Below are 23,112 nucleotides of genomic sequence, written 5' to 3' on the forward strand. Positions count from 1 at the left end.
CCTACTACACACACGTCTTCTGGTTCCTCAGTGTTAGTTACAGCAACTTAGATCCACTTAGAGCTTGTCTACATGATGCAGCAGAGTGTGACAGGAGGGCGCGATTTGTAAAGCTTACTAAATTGCTGAGCTCTAACTGTCCCATGTAGACCCTGCTGATGAATGTGAAAAGGTACCAGTTTGTTTGAAACAGAGCTACATTAATGCAGTCTCTGTGGTCCAAATTCAGAGGGGACATTGAGGTGCAACTCACATTAAGTGGATGAAAATATCAACACAGTTTCTATTTGATTAAAAACTAATTGCTTTCCAAATTATTTCTTTTTAAGTTGAAGACATTTTTTAGAGTTATGCAGATGCAAAAAAAGCAGTGCTTTAGTATTAATTTTGTTGTTATGGCTTGTAAAACTACGGAAAACTGAATGAGAAAGGGGAGAGCACAGCTCAGTTCCTTTAAATAATCTAGGTGAAAGAATATCAATAGATTTGGTAGATTAATTACCTCCAGAGACTAACACACTGGCTTCAAAGTGTAATGAGGACTTTAAGCTTTCTTTGGCTGATGGCTTTATTTTCAATAAAGCTGTAGAAAAATTTGATAATCAATATGAGTCATGTTCCCTGGATTTGGGAATTCAATTACTTATATTAATTATTAATACTGTTCATGCAGAGGTGTTCAGGCTGTATTAGTGTTCTGTCCTTGGGAGCTAAAACATATTAAAACATCCTGTTTTTGTACTCTTTAAACAAGCAGGATGTAATGATTATTGGAAAAGGAAACAAATGAAAACAGAACAGGAAGTATGAGGGCATGTTCAATATGCTGACATGAAACTAATGCCTATTGACCTTTTCAATAATTCTTTGTTTCTTTATTCCTGTACATTCCAGACAAGTGCTAGAAGACAGATGCAAGTGCCTAGGAAGTTTTAAGCCTAAAGGGTGCAAAAAGACTAATTAGGTTGATTAATTAACTATCTGAGAATAGTTAAGTGGGGTATTTTCATGTATTTAGAGTTTCTGGCAGGATTCTGACTTTGCACATTGCTGGGCAATAGGTTTCTATTATCATAGTACATACGGAGTTTGGAGGTGGTAGTCTGAAAATTACACCAAATTATCTGGAAAGGTTTCCTTTTATACTGTCATTACAGATTATATTCCATTAGCCTTATTGCAGACTACAGATACTGTATATAGGCTATATTAAGCTTTTGGTAAAAGCTAAGTTTTCTATTACACTTATTTTGAATTCTGCATTCCTTTGCTTTCACACTGTAGCAACTGGTGTGCCCTTCCAAGCACCATCCAACAGCATGCATGTCTGTGCAAATTTCAAGGCCACCTCAAGATCCATTTGAAATCAAGGCCCTATAAGATCTCCATCTCAACAGCAAAAGTAGATTCTGCAAAGAGGGTCTGCTCCTGCTTCCCTTGACTTAGATCAGGGGTCTCAAACTCAAATGACCACGAGGGCCACATGAGGACTAGTACACTAGCCCAAAGGCCACACCACTGACCCCCCAACCTGCTGCCTTGGCCCCACCCCCACTCCACCCCTTCCGTGAGGCCCTGCCTCTGCCCCGCCTCTTCCCACCCCTTCCCTGCCCCCATTCCAACCCCTTCCCTGAAATCCCTCCTGCCCCCAGTGCATGCCGGGCTGAAGCCGCTCTAGGTAAATACTGAGGGGGCGGGGGTGCCACGGGGAGCCTGCGGGCCACAGGAAATAACCCTGGGGGCTGCATGCGGCCCGCATGTTTGAGACCCCTGACTTAAATGGTGACGGATCAGGCCAATTAATGAAAGATGTTTATAGCATTCCCGTAGTGTGAACTCAAATTCACAGAAAAGATGTTCTTTTCCAGAGGTCACCACTGTAGATTACTCCTCTTCAATATTTTTGGAAAGATTAAATATTGTTTCTTTTCTGCTACAGTTTATTTATGAATTTCAACAAGTTTTTTATATACATAGATGATTGAGTATATATTTTGCACCCCCCTCCTCTCTGTTAAACTAGTTATAGTAAACAAAGCCTATAATGGAATACCATCACTGTGGGACAATTCCTTACAGAGGCCAAACTCTCACTGAGATCAATACAGGTTTGCCCAAATGAAGAATGAGTAAAAACGGAGTGAAAAGGCATCAGGATCTGGCTCTAGATTGAATTATAGTGTATGCACCATGTATACAAGACCAGACAAATTTCATATCAAACCCCATCCCACCAGCTGAATTGTACATTGCTCTTTCACACTATTTCTACTAGAATGATAAATATACAAACTGGCCTCACTCTGATCTATAGGGGGGACTTTAGCAAGGGGAGCTGCTCTGTGGCCTAAATTCACTATAAGCCATATCAAGGCAAGTGGGGCACAAAAACCCATCAGAACTGATGATGACAGATAATCACCTCTGACAGGTTTTCTTAATACAGAATGCACTATATGGAACCCACAAGGAGGCAGATGCACAAACAAGTAATTGGACAATAAAAGTTTATGTTCCTTTTTTTATGCTTCTACATACCGTAGTTTGAACTGTGACCGCACCTCCCCATGTTCTATTTGAATCAATTCATTGTAACAGGCAATTATGTTGCTATTCTCCATAAATCTCTGGAAAAGAATCAGAGACAGTACATGAAAACTCTGATTACTTTAAAACCTTTATTTATACTTCTGTGCCTAGAAGCACTAATCTTTTGAACCTTTATTTGTACCCTTTGTGGCTAATGCTCTAACAATCTTTTCCACCGTATTGATTTTCTAATTGTCAAGACAGTAATGTACAAAGCAAGTGAGGTAATATGCTAAGTAACTGCACATTTTCTTGTTTGGTTTTAGGAAGCCAGCTAAATAGATAATTATAAAAAATAAAAACCTGATCCAGAACCTATATTCAAGGACTTTTCATATTGCATGTCCATCACTTATTTCTGAAAAGAAATGCAATTCCTGAGAAACATGTACAACATTCACATTAATACCAAATTAATCTATGATGAGCTCTGGCCTTCCACTTTATTCCAAGTAAACTCACAGTGGTCCAAAACTGACAAGGAGTAGGAAGCATAGTCTATGTCTGGTCTCACTGAAGTCCAAGGGACTCCTCAGAGTGAGTATGGCTGGTAGAACCTGGCTTATAAAGGATGCTTGAAGTACTGAGCACACTGACAGTGGTCAAGAAAAAGAGGATAGCAAAGGGTAATATCTGTACACTCCAAAAGTGAGAATAGTTTTGGTTTCTTTCCCCCACCCCCTCTCTGGCAAATACAGCGTCCAGTCCTACTCCCACTGAAGTCCAGAGAGTTTTGCCATGGACTATCAGGGGAGAAGAATCTGGCTCTTTGACTTCAGTTACAGTGAACTGCGGACTAGTAAAACTGTTGGAGAAGCTCTGAAACAACCATTTTATAAATGCTTGTACAGATTTTATTGTGTTCTCCACAAAGAACACTTCTCTAATGTTGTTAGTTTTGTGGAAGGACAGCTGGATTGAGAGCCAGCAGCCAATCCTTTGAAGAACATCAAAGGTCCTTTTTAGAGGAAGCTGTACAATTTAAAGGACAATTTACACTTTGCAGAATTTAAGACTCAGCCTGTGCAGTATTATCACATAAGGATACAATGCTGCAGAAGAAAATCAGATCAGCACTGATGAAAAGAACTGACAGAACCAGAAAGGGACACCCTGCGGAGAAAGACATATTCTGTTCTTTTATGGATGTGTAGCAGATTTATGCAATTAATTCATTAATATACTCATAATACTTTTGAGTATAAAAGGGAATCAGCACAAACATTTATTATACCAACATGAACACATGAAAGCCACTTAATTAAAAATTTAAAAAATAGCAAAAAATATACAGGAAAAAAAGAAGACTTCAGAAGGTATTCTGGAAGTGTTTCACCCCAAGAAGCAAGAATTGGAAAGCAATAGGTTTAGGTGACTTGGTTTCCATCAGTCTATGGCATAGGAAAAAGTTTCCTGGCCACTTTATGAAACAATGAACAGAAATAACTCCTAAAAGATGACTGTCCCACATACAGTCCAGAAGATTTTCTGTCACTGTAGCAGCTATGCACTAGATGACGAACAAAATTACTCATCTTATAGGAACTGATCACAGAATCTATCAAAAGCAAACCCCAAAGGCAGTGATTCAATTTCATCGGATCAATAAAGATAATTTAAAGGTCACTTAAATGACAAAGATACAGAAAAACTCTTAAGCAAAAGTCCAGAATTATTCATCGCTACAGGACATAGACATAATATACTGTACTGTAGAAAATCTATTGATTAGGTGACAAAACTATTCCAAGAAGAGATTAAATCAGCTTTCAACAAGCCTTTGAGCCCAGTCCAGAACCCAAGGAAGTCAACAACAAAACTCCAGTAAATAATAATACAACAAACACCTACCTCTTTTATGGAGCTTTTCATCAGTAGATCTCAAAGCATTTTACAAAGGACTTCAGTATCATTATCAATAGCTTTACTGGGTGCAGGATTAAACCCGTCGTTAATTTTTTTAAAATTTACACATGTGCAAAAAACCCAGACAACCACCAGAACTAGCAGTAAGGTACACAAAACTGTCAAATAGTGTTTTTCCAAGAAAAAAATTAAGGAAGGATAGGTAAAAGGCAGGTGCTGCATGCCAATATCATAATGAATAGTGAAATGATAAATAAAGCTATCGAAAAAGGGAAATAGTAAAAAGAGATACATATAATTTGAACAAAATGAATCTGTTTTTCCAAAAATTGATTTCATTCTGTTGCTGATAAAAATCTTAGTCTGTGTGTGTGCACAATGCTGATCTTTTCTCCCTTCAATGGATTTGGAGCCTGTGGATACCCATTCAAGCATGAAAAATTGCTATGCTCCCCTCTGCTTGTGACGGAAGTAGACTCTGATATCTGACATATTCTAGAACTTGAAAACAATGCTGATAAGAAAGGTCATAATGGCAACATAAAGTATGTCAGGAAGATATTCAGTGGGATCCAGTCATAACAAGTTGATGTTGGAAGTTGGTACTAATCAATAAAATCATGCTGACGTACTGATTACAGCATTACAAATAATTAGGGCGATAAGGAGAAAATGATGTTCAGCATTCAATGGTGATGACAACAGGCTAATGGATTATGTTAAATGATCATGGAGAAGTATCTAATTCATTTCTAAAAGGCAGAGGATCATGAAAGATTTATGATGACAATAATCTTTCAGAAAATTAGTCAAAGGAATTCCTTGCTTCATTTCCAATTCTTCTTCCCATCTGTTTTAAGAAGCCTTCCTGAACCCCCTACCTTTGGTCTGGCCATGCAAGAGAAAGTGAATGCACCCACTTGCTCTCCTGCCTGGGGCAGGTGGGAGAGAACAGGTAAGGCTTTGGATCAACCCTCCCTTTTCACCATCCAGTACAGTTGAACTAGTGCAGGGAGGGTTAGATTGCTGCTGGTAGAAGGCCAGCACAGGAAGGGAATGATGACTTAGCGCTGTGTGTCAGAGTCACCCAGAGTGCCTCCTGCACCAACCTTGCTCAGGACTGCACATTACGTCACAATCTAGCCTACAGAGCATACGGCCTTGAACTCTTTGGACAAAATACTAGGCATTAGGAGAAAAGGAAACCTTGAGACAAAAAATTTTAATACTAAAGAATGTGACTAAAAGAATTAAACTTTTTTTTAACAATACATTAAACTAAAAAGAAAATTAAAGTTGCAAATATATGGGCTGACATCTGTCTTAGGTACTTATCTGCTTCCTTCCCCCCCCCCCCCCACCATTACCACAGCATCTGAGCACCTCAGTGTTTAATGCATTTAGCCTCACAAGACTCCTGTGAGATAGGGAAGTGCTATATCCCCATTTTACAGATGGGGACTGAGGTACAAAAAGACAGAGCCTTGCCCAAGTCACACAGGAAGTCTGTGGGAGAGCAGGGAATTGAAGTTGGGTCTCCAGAGTCCCAGGCTAGCACCCTAGCTCTTGGATTATCATCTCTTTCTTTACAGGGCTACTTTCTCAGTTCTCAGCTACACACGTGCCATGGAGAGCAAGAAGGCACAGATACCTTTTTCATCCTCCCTTTGTGCAAGCAATGTGGCAGAATCTAATACCCAGAGCACCAAGAGAGTTTGCAGGCCAAAGTGTCAATATCACACAACCAACCTGATTCAATCTCTACTGAAAACAATGGAAAGCTGCCTACTGATTTCAGTTAGAGTTGGATTAGGCCCCATTTGCCCCAGGTAGGTATGGGCTGCCAGCTAGAGGGATGAACAGATCTCCTGATGGCTACAGTGCATGCTGTGACATGCAACACATACAAACCAGGGGTCCAAGCTGCTTCTTTTTCAAAGGAGCAGCAAAGGACACCCAACTGCACGATATTTATCCTGCCACCTGTCACAGGGAATTTTGCCCAGTCCAACAGGAATTCATCTACCAACATTCCTGCTCCTTGTGGAAGCACTGGGTAGGTCTATAGGTTTTTCTTAGGGTGTATACTTAGACATTTCCAGTTAAACACGAAGGAACAGTGTTTGATGAAGTTATTTTCTCATCAATACAGTGAAGTTAACATGTGATACAAGCAAACTTGTGCTTTACATAAATAATTCATAAACTCATTTTTAGTTATAGAAAATTGAAGTGTTTGTAGAAATTATCCTGATTCTTTAGTAAATTACATACCCTATCAAAGCCTGCATGGAGAAGGGGAAGAACAGAGGTCTCTTCTTGGTCAGCAGATCTACAGCAAAGCAGAATATATCATCCAAAATGAAAACTAGGATAGCTTGACAGTTATCTAAACAGACTGTAGGAAGAATAACATGGCACAAAATATAATCACAGTATATATCATGTAATCCATTTGCAGATGTAGCTCTTCCTGATGCGTATATTTAGATACCTACAGCAATGTACTAACTGTACGATATCATGACGGATATTGGGGGCAGTTACTATATTTTTTCATCACTATTGCAGCAAACCTGCTAGATGTTCAAGAGAAGTGCTGGCTCTTTTCAGCTAGAAAGAAGGGTGTTTTGTTTTTTTTTACAAAGAAAGCTAATATAAAGAGGATAGCGGTATACGCAGAGGGGGGAAAAGCCTAAAGTTAGTTATTCATTAAAGAGTGGAAATGAACAATAAATCTTTTATATTTTATTTTGTTACAATTACCTGGTCACACAACTAGAAAACAAACAAAACTAGGTGGGGAAAATGATCTCGCTATTTCCTTTAGTTATACAGTATGCAGAGCCATGATTACGTTTGACAAGATTGCCTTGGAATAATAATGCAATATAATTTGTATGCATCTCTAGAACTTTTAATTGAGCTCTTAGAAATTTCATGGGCTCTTCATTATTGTTCTGTTCCTTATCTTTGTTAGTAGTCCTCTCTCTCTTTTTCCCTTCAAGCTAATAACTAATATTAGTTGTGTTCCTCATAACAAGTCAAACCCTAAGTCCAATACTTAGGAAGGAATTCTGTGAGGTGCTATATGCCCTTAATTCCCCAGGAGTTTTCTGATTAAAGTGACAGCTAAGCTTGTTCGGCACCTTACAGGAGTTAATCAAATGCCTTACAGCCGGGGTTCGCAACCTTTTTCTTTCTGAGCCCCCACTGCCCCCCCCCCAACATGCTATAAAAACTCCATGGCCCACCTGTGCCACAACAACTGTTTTCTGCAGATAAAAGCCAGGGCCGGCATTAGGAGGTAGCAAGGAGGGCAATTGCCTGGGCCCCCATGCCACAGGGGGCACCACAAAGCTAAGTTGCTTAGGCTTCAGCTCCTGGTGGTGGCGCTCAGGGTCCCTGGCTGCAGTCCCAAGCAGCAGGACTTGGCTTTCTGCCCTGGGCCCTAGAAAGCCTGATGCCAGCCATGCTTGGCAGACCCCCTGAAACCTGCTTGCGACCCCCTGGTTGAGAACCACTCCCTTACAGGAAGAGGTCCTCAGTCCTTACTAAAGCGACACTCTCAATTGAAGTCAATGGGAATTTTATCTGAGTAAACTGTGTAAAAAAAAAAGAGAGCAAAGAGTAAAATCAGAGTAAAGACTTCAGGAAATGTTCCACTGAACATGGGACCCGCCTTCTATCAAGCTACTGTTAAGTTTTCTCATATTTGTATTTCTTAGTCTCTCCTACTCCACCTTACCCCACAACCCCCAAGATGTTATTGGCTACAACATTCTTTCTAAAACTTCCATCATAGCTTTCTATATTTTTCTGATATTTAGGCCATTATGTTATGACCCTCTTCAGTGAGAGAATGCAATAAGTTATAGTTTTGTCTGCAATCAGATAGAACAAATGAACCTACCACAAGATGACATCACTGATCTTTTCCTCTTCATGTAAAAACAAATACTCCTAGTGATAATATATTCCCCCCAAGCTACAAATAGTAGCTTGTGGCCTATGAGACCACGCATCATCATGCAAACATTATTACTGGTTGTATATAATAAGCATTTTCTTGAACAGAACAAAACTTTCACAAAAATATAAAGAAATACCTACATGCGGGGAACAACAGCAAGTATCACAGTGTGTTCTGATGGCTTTGTAGCACGGATTGACCTGAAAGAAGAAAAGTCCTGTGTCACACTATATCACGTCATGCTTTATTGACAACTTTGAATTTCTTCATCTTCTATATAACAGAAAATGAACAAAGCCTCAGAGAAGATTCTATAAGGTCAAGCCTGGAAAATGGTAGAGGACACCCAAAAAACATTTTTTGCACTTTATCCATTTCATTTTTGGGTGTTTAAGGATATTAGGTTCACATTCCCTCAATTCTGGGCCGAAAGCCCCAAAGCTTGGGAGAGCAGGAAGCTGCATCTGTCCAATCCAAGGGAACCTGGAGAAGCCCCTTCTTACCAATTTCATTTGGTTTGGATTCCATGTGTGTGTGGATTGTATGGTGGGCTTGAAGGGGAAGCAGTCAGTCTAAATGGCATGGTCCCCATTTCCATTAGTTGACTGCCAAAAAAGAGATCTTGGTGGAAGATAAGAAAATGAAGCATTAACTCATCTACATCTCCTACTCCTATTAGTGGTATAGTGCAGAGGTGTGAAAGGTACGTCAATGGCAGCACAGCTCCTACGAGGAGCTGTTCTGCATGGTGGGAGGAAAGTACAGAGCACCAAGAGAGGTCAGTCCTCAACTGCCACAGCCCTGGATCCCTGCAGACAGAACATGCTTTTCCCCTCAAAGACAAAGGATTCATGGGATCTCTAGTACCTGCCCCTTCTGCAAATCCTCAAACCCATCTATCATGATGGATTTGTTCCCAGCAGAATATGTGGACATCAAGATATCAGGGACACATTGACAAATTGGATGCTGTTCAGAGAAGAGCACACACAAAAAATATGGCAACTAAATTGTGAGGAAAGCTGAAACTACACACATAGCTTGGTTAAACAACTAGAAGGGTGGACAACCACAGTTTACAAATACGTGTAGAGTTAAACACCAGAGAGAGCAATTATTTAACATGGCATAAGAAGGTATAATTAGGAATGATGGTAAGAAAGTAATGGTAGAAACTAGGAGTAATGGTAAAAAGGGGGAAAAGCGTAGGCTGAATATTAGGAAAATTGTGATGTTAAACTGTGAAATAGTTTCAGAAGGAAAGTGGTGGAAGCTTCATTGCTTAGGACTTCAGAAAGTCGACTGAACACTAGAAAATGTACTTAAGGGAACAAGCCTGTTTTTACAGGGATAGGTACAGGGTAATCTGTTAGACCAGCTCTACTTTCCATAAATTGTACCATATGTGAACCATTACATAAATAGGCCTTTTGCTACTGGTCTAACCACCACTAGGTGCATCTTGTCGAGACACTGGAATTATATGATTGTCAAATGTGGAATGGCTTTCCCTCCACATGCGAGTAATAAAGGGTCCTCTTTTTATTTATTTTTTTAAATACACATTAACATTAGACCAGATTCAGAAACCCTTACTTCATGGGCAGTGGGTATCATAGGCTGAGGGAGGCTGTGCCTCCCCAAACAGTCAGGCGTGGCCTCACCCACGCTCCGCCCCCAGGCCCTGTCCTGCTTCACACACTGCGGCTCCCCCTCTGCAGTGTTCGCAGCACTCCAGGGACTGGGGGCACTAGCCTGGGGTAGTCCCACTGACTGCAGTAGAGGGCTCTGGTCTCTGGTGGGGGGGCACAGAAGGGGCAGGGCTGGGGCCTAGCCTTACACCGCCCATGCCATACTTCCACTGGGTAATCACTTACTCTGGGAGTAGTTCTACTGAAATAAATAAAAAAGTGTCTGAATGGTAAAATACTATTCAGGATAAGCGTGCCAAAATTTGCCCATTATGCTCTGATGAAAAGGCACAGAGCATGACATGATGTGTAAAATAAATGAAACAGTTGAAAAGACACCTTGCCCAGAACCCTAGTGATAAATGGTTGTAAACTTAGAAGCAGCTGCTTTGACACAGAGTACCACACACCTGCAAAGAATGACATGAACTTCATTGAAGTGCCATCAGTTAAGTGTGGCAGACACAGGGACAAATGACAGTGTTCCATTAGACCCTGCTGCTCCAACTGTTGACGCAGGATTAATTTCTCAGAGGAGTAAGTCTAAAAGTGATGACCACACACTGTGAGGAAGGATTTCATGTTAGCTCTCGTTCAAGATCCCATGGAAGCTATGAACCAGAAATGATGGCTTTATTAGTCATGTGTCAGCCATATTGACAATAGGTGTCTTCATTTACTAAATGTAATTATTTCTATTGCTGTCTTAGCCGCCAAAGCAGTTTTTATTTTTTCCTTTGTGATGGAGCACTGCAATCCCTGTCCTCAGTCTCCAGACTTGTTTTCTGTATGTCATCAAGTCTTGATTTTGTTATGCCCATTCAATGTGGTATTCTGCAATGCATTCAATAGAAGCACAACGTCCATTAAGTTACCTGCAGATCACTTCTGCATCAAAGTGTCTGGAGTGCCTGTGATCTATGACAATTATTTCATGGTGCTTATCAAGAAAGCATTCAAGCGCTGACTCTGGTGTTCTGGCAAAATTGCACCTGTATCCAGCTCTATCACAAGCCCACCAGAACCCATCACTTTGGTTGTCTTCTTTTGCAAAGATCAGCAAAACCTGCAAAACAGGGAAGTCATCGGCTCATATTAAATATACAACATAATTCTCTTCATTGTACAAACAAACTACTAGAATTTAAAATATTAGTCTTCCTGCTTTCAAAAACAGCATCAGACTCTACAATTTAAAACAGACCCATTTAATTACTAAATTGGCCTTATTATTAAACATAATTTTAATAATGTATATTAAGCACCTTATTTTTATTCAGCTTCCACCCAGACACTTTTTGTGTGAATGCAGGTGTGTCCACAATTAGTTTTGGATAAAAATCCTATCACTAAAATATTTAAGTTTTTGATCTGTAGTGGGATTTGCACCTGCCATTAACCAGGAGCAAAAAATTGCACCAGGAAGACAGGACCTCAGCCCTGAAAAAAATCTTGATACAACACTTATACCTTTAAGCCACCAGATAGCAATTGCCAGTGAATCCCAGTTCTGCGAGTAGGATCAAAAGTAGGGAAAAAACCAACACTGTGTGAAGCAGAATTTTCTGGAGCTTGGAATAAAATAATCTTAAATTTATTCCTGTGTGTGCACCTGGACTTGCTTACCACAAGACAGTGAACTGACTAGCTCCTTCAAAAATATTTTATATACACTCTAATTTCCAAATGCTCATCAATCAGAAGTTTGTGAAAGGCACAGGCTTCTGGGGGTACATTCTACATAGTTTCAATTCAAAGTACAGCAAGAAAAATTTAGCTATTTTGGAAAGAAAAAACGACTCAAAGTGCTTTGAAAAATAATGCTCACTTATTTCAGAGTAACAGCTGTGTTAGTCTGCATTTGCAAAAAGAAAAGGAGTACTTGTGGCACCTTAGAGACTAACCAATTTATTTGAGCATAAGCTTTCGTGAGCTACAGCTCACTTCATCGGATGCATCCGATGAAGTGAGCTGTAGCTCACGAAAGCTTATGCTCAAATAAATTGGTTAGTCTCTAAGGTGCCACAAATGCTCACTTAGAATGCAGGTCACTAAGTATCACATGGCAAAACAATAAACTTTCAATGAAATCCACCATGAAAACTAGATGAGCATCAGCAGCAAAAGCAGGAATGAATTTAACAGCACCCACATGGGGGTTCCATGATTGAAGGTGAATATTGCTCCAAGCCATAAGCAGCAACAGCCTATAGGCAGGTGTTCCAACAACTGGTGTCATCATCTTGAGGTTGCTACAAGAAAGAATTGATGTTGTATACAACATGGCAGGCCTGAGTCTCCATTCCGTTACACCAGTTTTACTGTGGTGCAATATCACTCTCTCAATGGGATTGAGAATCTAATATTTAGGGTGATATCCTGGCCCCACTGAAATCAATAGTTTTGCCATTGACTTCAATGGGATCAACATTAGTGCCTAAGTGTGCACTCATTTACACAAGACAAACCCAGAATAAGAGATTAGAAAGAGATTCTTATTGTTCAGCATGATTTCATTTTTGCTGTAAAAGAAAAGAAGAATGAGAGAAAGTTAATTTCCCATGATTGGCAACAAAATTATGCTGCAGGCAGAAAATTGTTCATTCTTCATATATAGAAGGGCAGATTCTCTATTCTGTTCTCACAACACAATGAGGATAGACAAATCCCACAGGATTATCCATTACATAAGAAGGTGCCCCAGTCAACAAAGAGCTGCCATGATAGCAGACCTTGGTTTAGGCAAAGCAAGGGTTTAGCTAGACTGTGCTGCATTTCAGCTATTCCTAGCTGTTGTAGCTTAGCATGAGTTAGACCAGGCTCAAGGTTACTCTAATTTATGCTGGGCACTGAACTGACTCCTGGTCATCCAGAAAATAAAGGAAGACACAAAAAGGTATCTGAAAGTCAGCTTTGGTGCACACCCTCCTCCGTTCCTTTGCTGAACACCGCTCAGCTAAAAGAATCTGGCTCAGAATGCATGGAAAACAGGTCACCAGGACGAAGTCCACTGAGAAGTTATACATGTTGACCATAATGAACATTGTCGCCTATTATAATCACAAGCAGGGCTGGATTACCCAATAGGCAGATGAAGCACGTGCTTAGGGCACCAGCAAAGCAGGGGGCACCAAAAAAAATGGGATTTTTTTGGGAAAATATTTGACATTTGATATTTCAAAAAAAGCATCGAAGTAGTCATCATGGGAAAAATCAGAACTTTGTTAGACTTCCTTACACTCCACTACACACTCTTTCCCCGTTTTTCTATTCTCTTTTTATTACTTATCCCCGCCTAACCCAGGGGGGCGTCCTACTAAGGTAGATTGAAATAATGCGAGGAAATCAGATCCTGTCGTGTATTGCAATAAATGTATGTTTTATTATTGATATATTCTTCTGAGTTATACGTCCTTGATTTGTTTTTTCTTTCTTATATATATATATATACACATACATAAAAATAGTGTATGTTGTGTAATTTTTTTTTTTAAGTTCAGATAACTGAGATAAGGGACAGGATGAAGTGTAACCAACTGAGTGAAGCACAGAAACGTAAACTGACAGAAGAAAAGAAACAAAAAACTAGTGACTTTTTCCCAAAATCTTCCAAAGCTGACATTTTTCAAAGCGAATCCATCAGAAGCAACATCTTCTCTCAGTTGCACAGACATCGTTCCAAAACCTGTAGGTGTTTCAGAGACTGACCCTTCTTCTATTGGTGAAACAAACACCATTCCAGAACATGTGGATGTGTCAGAGACTGTAACTGATCATCCTACTCCTGGTGGTAAAACAGACATTGTTCTAGAAGGTGTGGATGTGTCAGAGACTGAACCTGCTCATGCTGTAAATAATAGGAGAAAAGATCCTGGTATGTTGGTTGATTTCAGTACCGATGATGTAGCTTACTGGATAGATCGTGGACCAAATGACTGTCAACACCACACTGGGCCATTTGAGAAATCATCGGACTTTTACCAATGGCAAACAAACAAGATATTGTCCACAAAAAATATTTTTCGGCATGAAAGCCAATGGTGAGAAATACACTTGAGAATGGCTACTGTATTCACCATCAACAGGGTTTGTGTACTGTTTTGTTTGCAAACTTTTTGCAAACTTGTTTGCAACATCCCGGTTTGCCGCAGATGGATTTAGTGACTGGCGGAATACTGTTTTAATTGAACAACATGAAAATAGCACTACTCACAGAGATTCAGTGTTGACATATTTAAATCAAAGACAGGGCTTTGGATTGACACAAAAATTGGAAGAACAAATTAAAGGGGAGCGTGAATACTGGCTACGTGCCTTGCAGCGTGTTATAGCTGTTATTCAAACATTAGCTGAACGTGGTCTGCCTTTCCGGGGATCAAATGACACATTTGGATCATTGCAGAATGGAAATTTCTTGGGATTATTGGAGCTGTTGGCTCAGTTTGACCCATTTTTAGTAGGCCTTATCTCAAAATATGGAAATGCTGGCAAAGGTAACCCATCATACTTATCCAAGACAATATGTGATGAACTCATTGGTCTAATGAGTGACAAAGTTTGTTCAGCTATTGTGGATGAAATAAGTACTGCTGTGTACTTCAGTTTATCTGTCGCCTCTAAACCTGATCTTTCACATATTGATCAATTGAGTATTGTACTAAAATATGTGTCTCCCACAGATGGAAAACCAGTTGAACAATTCATAACATTCCTCAATTTGAAAAGCCACACTGGTGAAGAAATGGTAAATCAAGTACTGCATTATCTGTGCCAAGTTTGCAGAATGCAGAAGAAGCTTTTAGAACAGAACAAATATGCCATATTCATACCATGTGCTGCACACTCTCTCAATCTTGTTGGCCACAGTGCTGTTGATTGTTGGCCGGTGGCAGTAAGTTTTTTCTCAACAGTCCAGTTACTTTATACATTTTTCTCTGCCTCAACATACCAATGGGCAGTTCTTAAAACATATTTGGGCAATGATCGTGTGTTGAAATCTCTTTCTAATACTCGCTGGAAGGCACATGCAATGGCAACAAGTGCAATTCTGGAGTCCTACTCAAAGATTGTGGATGCATTAGAAAGTACAGCTGAAGACCAATCACAAAAGGGAGAAACTATACAAGAGGCAGAAAACATTGCAAACAAGATGCAAGAACTAGAGTTTGTATTCATGTTGACCATGTGGAATGAAATTTTACAACACTTTTACCACACAAGTCAAGCTCTCCAAGAAAAAGAATTGGATTTGAAAACATATGCAGACCTCTGTCAATCATTAGCAGACCACTTACACACTTTGAGGAATGATTTCGAAAGATTTGAAGACATATCAAAAGATATCTTGCCTGATACTAACTACAAAGAAGTCCAGTCCCGCAAGTGAATCAGGAAAAAACAAGCAAATGATAGCAGTTCAACAGAAACAGCATTGAATCCTAGAGACAAATTTTGCAAATCTACTTACTACGCTATAATTGATACACTTGAAGCTCATATGAAGAGGAGAGGTGAAGTGTACAAAGTAGTATCAAGTAGATTTTCTTTTCTAAACAATACGGACTTATCTGACAAACAATATTCACAAGTTTCCCAAAAGCTAGTTGACTCATACCCTGTTGACTTGAACATGAATCTCTGTGGAGAAGTACGGCAGTTCCACTGTTATATGCACGCAAAGTTTAATGAAACAGGAAAAATGAAATTCAGTCACATTGATCTTCATGATACAACACTGAAAGACTGAATACAATTTGTATTTCCAAATATAGAGATCGCACTACATATTTTTCTAACATTGATGATTACTAACTGCTCTGCAGAACGCTCTTTTTCTCAGCTGAAAAGAATAAAAAACCCTCAGAGAACAACAATGTGTCAGGACAGACTTGATTCACTTTCCCTATTGTGTATGGAAGCGGACATGCTTCTTCGAGTCAGCTTCGATGAACTTATCCAGAATTTTGCAATCAGAAAATATAGAAAAAAGCTATTTTAATTTCAGCATACACATAAGTTTTGTGTCATTTTGAAAAATAAAATTTTATTTTATGGTATAGTATTGTTTTTATTTTGAATTACCTATGGGGAGTCACCATAATCTTTTCAGTGCTTAGGGCCTCTAAAGTTCTTAATCCGGCCCTGATCACAAGGTACTACTGTATTCATGAGATCAAGAAGAAAGTAATGCATTTACAACTACAGTAGATATTATAATTAGTAATCAGTTCAGATTACTTTTGTCAACTATTAATCATACTTGCAAGTACATTACACAACCTATAGCTAAGCCACAGAAATACAGAGGGCCTGTACCCTTCTCTTCCCTAGCTGCTGTGACAGAGCGAAGTACAAAAGGCAATAGAAATGCAGTGAACCCATGGCCTGGAGAGACCAGGAAGCAATGAAGCCATGCGAGATGGCTCCTTAGAATGCTGCAGCAAAGCTCCATGACATCCCAGCTTGGCTGGAGCACAGATGGTGGAGGGGATATGGTTGAAGCAGGTTGTGTGCTTTGCCAGTGGACCAACCAACTGTTCAGATCCACCAGCCCATGCTTGTGAATGGGAGATCATGGTTCATTGCCACTACTCCTGTCCACTGAGGCTGAACTCAATTTAAACTGTACTTCAAATGCACACTATATGGTTAATACAGCTGTGAAACAACCAAAAACACAGCTAAAATAAAAGCTCTAATCTGATATAGTATACATTCACATTAGGAAACTCTAGTTAATATGAATGCAATAGGCAGTATTCTGTTAGAAAAATATTTTAGCTAGTCCACTGTCATCTCTTTATTTTGCTAAACCACTTCACTGAATAATTTAAACTGGGAAGTACTAAACGCCTATTGATACAGTTGCAACATTTCCTTGGGTTCCCACACACACAAACTTTTCCCAGGAGATTTAATAATTTTTCAAAATGTGAATGGAAATATATGTGAATTAATTGTTCTGTTTGTCATCAAATGGAAAATGTCAATCATAAAAATCCATTTTTAAATTTGTTAAGTGCTGACAATGCTTGTCTGTAACTAACAATAAAACTTTACATCAGTTAAGAATTTTGCCCTCAGTTTCTCAACAGCCACATAGTGGAAGAAAGGATAAAAGAAATTATAAAATGATGTCTGCTTAATTTTACAGTCTTATGCAGGGTACTTCGCCAACCACCACCACAACCACACCCTTCAATCTCACGTTATAGAAACTATACAGATTTATAAAAAGAAAAGGAGTACTTGTGGCACCTTAGAGACTAACCAATTTATTTGAGCATAAGCTTTCGTGAGCTACAGCTCACTTCATCAGATGCATACTGTGGAAACTGCAGAAGACATTATATACACAGAGACCATGAAACAATACCTCCTCCCACCCCATGGTCTCTGTGTATATAATGTCTTCTGCAGTTTCCACAGTATGCATCCAATGAAGTGAGCTGTAGCTCACGAAAGCTTATGCTCAAATAAATTGTTTAGTCTCTAAGGTGTCACAAGTACTCCTTTTCTTTTTGTGAATACAGACTAACACAGCTGTTACTCTGAAACCTACAGATTTATAGCTATTCACCAATCTGTAATTAACACTGCCATTTACTTCCCCCCAGTATCTGGTTCTATTTTTTTTTTTTAATTCTCTATATGCAAATCCTTTTGCCTGAAATTGTAAACATGTAAGCTGTTACCATTCTGGTCCTACTCACTATAGCTCAAATCCTGAAAAAGCAAGCAAGAGCCTGAGTACAAGGGATGTTCTTGTGAAAAAGTTTGAAGTGATACACCGAGCAAGGGATGGAATCCTATCCCCAACAGGGGGAAGGCCTAGGCCATGCATGCACACACTCAGTCAGCTACTGCTAAGCATAGCAACAGAGGAGGGGAGACTACTTGAAATCTCTTCTTAAAAATTCACTGCTGCCAAAATGCGTAAAAGACATTTGACAGCAGCTAGCTGGGCTGGTTGAAAATTTTCTGCTGAAACTCTTTTTCCAATAGAAAATTGGATTTTTGACTGAACTCAATTTTTTGTGAAAAGTGTTTGCTTTTAATGCGAAATTGAAATATTTAAGCCAAAATTTAAAATGGCATCACTGTTCCTTACGGGTGTTACAGTTAGGGTGCCTTAAGCTTCAATTCTCCTCTCTGGGCTGGGCTATACTTTCCATAGCCAGGGACTTCTATGTGCAATTCTTCCCCTCACCAAGAGTGGAAAAAAGTGGCATATTATGGGAGATGTAGTGAGAGCCCAGCCCATAGAAGAGAATGGGAGCATAAAGCAAACTACAGTTTCAATGAGACACAGCAACGCTATTTTGAATGGAAATGTTTCAGGTTTTCAATATTCCAACAAGAACTCAAAATTTAATGCACAAAAGTCTGAGGGAAATACTTTAGTTATCAAAACTTTCCATGGAAAAAAATAACTATTTTCCAACCAGCTCTAATGGTTAGAGAGCTGGTTTGGTAAGACTGCTACTTAATTACAATTCTACAATTACCAGCAGGACAGTGGGGTGGGAGGAGGTATTGTTTCATATTCTCTGTGTATATATAAAGTCTGCTGCAGTTTCCACGGTATGCATCTGATGAAGTGAGCTGTAGCTCACGAAAGCTCATGCTCAAATAAATTGGTTAGTCTCTAAGGTGCCACAAGTACTCCTTTTCTTTTTGCGAATACAGACTAACACGGCTGTTACTCTGAAACCTGTCATTATGCAAGGCACTGCATTTAGCCGTATGGAGTGGAAATCTATCAACTGCATGAAAAAACTTGCACAGATACAGACAGACATCATCTTCCTTTCCAAATGCAAACAGATGGACATCGTACCAAAAGGACTGAAGGTAAAAAATCCATTACAATCTACATACCACACAGACTATGCTGACAGCTTGTGCCACATGCTCTCAAAGAAACTGCGGAATCACCTGATCAACATCCTCTACAGCAAACAGGGAAAGATTAAGAATGAGCTCTCAAAAATGGATACTCTCATAAAAAACCAACCTTCCACACAAACTTCCTCGTGGCTGGATTTTACTAAAACTAGACAAGCCATTTACAACGCACACTTTGCTTCTCTACAAAAGAAAAAGGACACTAAACTTTCTAAACTACTACATGCTACAAGGGGCCACAGCAATGGTTCCCTCAACCCACCTAGCAATATTGTTAACCTATCCAACTATACTCTCAGCCCAGCAGAAGCAGCTGTTCTATCTCGGGGCCTCTCCTTCTGCCCCTCCACCCCCACGAACATGATACAGTTCTGTGGTGACCCAGAATCCTATTTTCGACGTCTCCGACTCAAGGAATATTTCCAAAATACCTCTGAACAACATACTAATCCACAGAGGTCTCCCTACCAACACTACAGAAAGAAGGATTTTAGGTGGACTCCTCCTGAAGGTCGAAACAGCAGACTGGACTTCTACATAGAGTGCTTCCGCCGACGTGCACGGGCTGAAATTGTGGAAAAGCAGCATCACTTGCCCCATAACCTCAGCCATGCGGAACGCAATGCCATCCACAGCCTCAGAAACAACTCTGACATCATAATCAAAAAGGCTGACAAAGGAGGTGCTGTTGTCATCATGAATAGGTCGGAATATGAACAAGAGGCTGCTCGGCAGCTCTCCAACACGAGTTTCTACAAGCCATTACCCTATGATCCCACTGAGAGTTACCAAAAGCAACTACAGCTCAAGAAACTTCCTGAAAAAGCACAAGATCAAATCCGCACAGACACACCCCTGGAACCCCGACCTGGGATATTCTATCTACTACCCAAGATCCATAAACCTGGAACTCCTGGGAGCCCCATCATTTCAGGCATTGGCACCCTGACAGCAGGATTGTCTGGCTATGTAGACTCCCTCCTCAGGCCCTACGCTACCAGCACTCCCAGCTACCTTCGAGACACCACTGACTTCCTGAGGAAACTTCAATCCATCGGTGATCTTCCTGATAACACCATCCTGGCCACTATGGATGTAGAAGCCCTCTACACCAACATTCCACACAAAGATGGACTACAAGCCGTCAGGAACACTATCCCCGATAATGTCACGGCTAACCTGGTGGCTGAACTTTGTGACTTTGTCCTTACCCATAACTATTTCACATTTGGGGACAATGTATACCTTCAGATCAGCGGCACTGCTATGGGTACCCGCATGGCCCCACAATATGCCAACATTTTTATGGCTGATTTAGAACAACGCTTCCTCAGCTCTCGTCCCCTAAAGCCCCTACTCTACTTGCGCTATATTGATGACATCTTCATCATCTGGACCCATGGAAAAGAAGCCCTTGAGGAATTCCACCATGATTTCAACAATTTCCATCCCACCACCAACCTCAGCCTGGTCCAGTCCACACAAGAGATCCACTTCCTGGACACTACAGTGCTAATAAACAATGGTCACATAAACACCACCCTATACCGGAAACCTACTGACCGCTATTCCTACCTGCATGCCTCCAGCTTTCACCCTGACCACACCACACGATCCATCGTCTACAGCCAAGCTCTGCGATACAACCGCATTTGCTCCAACCCCTCAGACAGAGACAAACACCTATAAGATCTCTGTCAAGCTTTCTTACAACTACAATACCCACCTGCGGAAGTAAAGAAACAGATTGATAGAGCCAGAAGAGTTCCCAGAAGTTACCTACTACAGGACAGGCCTAACAAAGAAAATAACAGAACGCCACTAGCCGTCACCTTCAGCCCCCAACTAAAACCCCTCCAACGCATTATTAAGGATCTACAACCTATCCTAAAGGATGACCCAACACTCTCACAAATCTTGGGAGACAGGCCAGTCCTTGCCTACAGACAGCCCCGCAACCTGAAGCAAATACTCACCAACAACCACATACCACACAACAGAACCACTAACCCAGGAACTTATCCTTGCAACAAAGCCCGTTGCCAATTGTGCCCACATATCTATTCAGGGGACACCATCACAGGGCCTAATAACATCAGCCACACTATCAGAGGCTCGTTCACCTGCACATCCACCAATGTGATTTATGCCATCATGTGCCAGCAATGCCCCTCTGCCATGTACATTGGTCAAACTGGACAGTCTCTACGTAAAAGAATAAATGGACACAAATCAGATGTCAAGAATTATAACATTCATAAACCAGTCGGAGAACATTTCAATCTCTCTGGTCACGCAATCACAGACATGAAGGTCGCTATCTTAAAACAAAAAACTTCAAATCCAGACTCCAGCGAGAAACTGCTGAATTGGAATTCATTTGCAAATTGGATACTATTAATTTAGGCTTAAATAGAGACTGGGAGTGGCTAAGTCATTATGCAAGGTAGCCTATTTCCTCTTGTTTTTTCCTACAACCCCCCCCCCCAGATGTTTTGGTTTAACTTGGATTTAAACTTGGAGAGTGGTCAGTTTGGATGAGCTATTACCAGCAGGAGAGTGAGTTTGTGTGTGTATAGGGGTGGGTTTTTGGAGGGGGGTGAAGGAGTGAGAGAACCTGGATGTGTGCAGGAAATGGCCTAACTTGATTATCATGCACATTGTGTAAAGAGTTGTCACTTTGGATGGGCTATCACCAGCAGGAGAGTGAATTTGTGTGGGGGGGTGGAGGGTGAGAAAACCTGGATTTGTGCTGGAAATGGCCTAACCTGATGATTACTTTAGATAAGCTATTACCAGCAGGACAGTGGGGTGGGAGGAGGTATTGTTTCATATTCTCTGTGTATATATAAAGTCTGCTGCAGTTTCCACGGTATGCATCTGATGAAGTGAGCTGTAGCTCACGAAAGCTCATGCTCAAATAAATTGGTTAGTCTCTAAGGTGCCACAAGTACTCCTTTTCTTTTTGCGAATTCTACTCTCCTCACTGTGACCTTGTGCTCCCCCTGCCAGATGTCTCATCTTATACCTACACTGTAAGATCTTTGGGACAGGGATAATCCTTTCATTATGTGTTCGCATACGGCACCTAGCACAATGGGACCCCCAATCCCTTTATTGGGCCCCTTAGACACTTCTGTTACATTAAGAAAGACTAACTGTGGCTTGCTGCTTGACTCCTACTTCAATTTGGGGTCAAATGAACACGTGAAAGGAAAGACTGAGTCACATCGATCGCCTGCTGCACTCACCAGTGTGGCAGAAACACATTTCCAGTGCTCTTGACCAACATGCTGCAATAACCTAGCTCATGATCTGTCCCTATGGAAATACTGTACAGGAGTGCTGGGAATAGAACATGCTCGTGCACTGCTCCAGAGGCCTGTGCAAATTCTTTACCTTTAAAAGCACAGTGAGGAGCAGTAAAAGTAGGACAGCTATAATGGCTTCAGGGGGTATATATTAAATAATGCATTAATCAGAATATGTTATGCCATGATAGATGTCAAGGTCAGCAAAAACATTATTCAAAAATGCTCCCGTTCTTTTTTAAAAATGTTTTCACTTTGTCACGAACAGTCAAGACAAATTAACTGTTATCACCACCCAAGCAAACACCTGGACCTTAGCACATTCTCTAGCCCTATCAAATTATCTGACCACATCACCCTTACGTTTTGTCCCTCTTCTTCCTCCTTCAGTACTTCCTATATTTTCTCAGTTCTCCCAACCCCTCTAGTTTCAACCCTCTTCTAGAATTGGTCACCCTCTAGAGGGCAATGGTTTCAGTCTCATTCCCATGCAGCCCTGGGTTTCTGTGCTGAACTTGTCAGCAAGAGAGCCAACAACAACTGTGATAGTGAATCTGTGTTGCAGATGCTTGTCCACTAGGAACTGAAGGGAGACCATAAACTCCTGTTACAAAAGCTATGAAAATAGCCACCAGATGACAACTTTGGCTCACTACTAAATTGGGCTGGATTTCATCTCGTGTCTAAGTGAAAGGTTCCATATTTTATTACCAAGCCCTTTAGGTCATCCAGTCCCCAGCTTAAATATTTTTAATAAGGAGACATTGTCTAAGAT

The 23,112-nt window shown here is 40.5% G+C and overlaps 1 protein-coding gene across 1 annotated transcript in view; it reads right to left on the bottom strand.

Annotated features, from left to right (window-relative positions):
- PDE8B (phosphodiesterase 8B) overlaps positions 1–23,112 on the bottom strand; it is a 158,862-nt gene that overhangs the window by 52,302 nt on the left and 83,448 nt on the right. Inside the window, exons 3-6 of the mRNA XM_077816308.1 lie at positions 10,995–11,185; positions 8,569–8,628; positions 6,730–6,787; positions 2,539–2,627 (exon numbers count right to left, since the gene is read on the bottom strand). Coding sequence (XP_077672434.1) covers positions 2,539–2,627; positions 6,730–6,787; positions 8,569–8,628; positions 10,995–11,185 — 398 coding nt within the window. The remainder of the gene's footprint in view (positions 1–2,538; positions 2,628–6,729; positions 6,788–8,568; positions 8,629–10,994; positions 11,186–23,112) is intronic.

This window comes from Eretmochelys imbricata, chromosome 5, assembly GCF_965152235.1.
Source record: "Eretmochelys imbricata isolate rEreImb1 chromosome 5, rEreImb1.hap1, whole genome shotgun sequence".
Lineage (NCBI taxonomy): Eukaryota > Metazoa > Chordata > Testudines > Cheloniidae > Eretmochelys > Eretmochelys imbricata.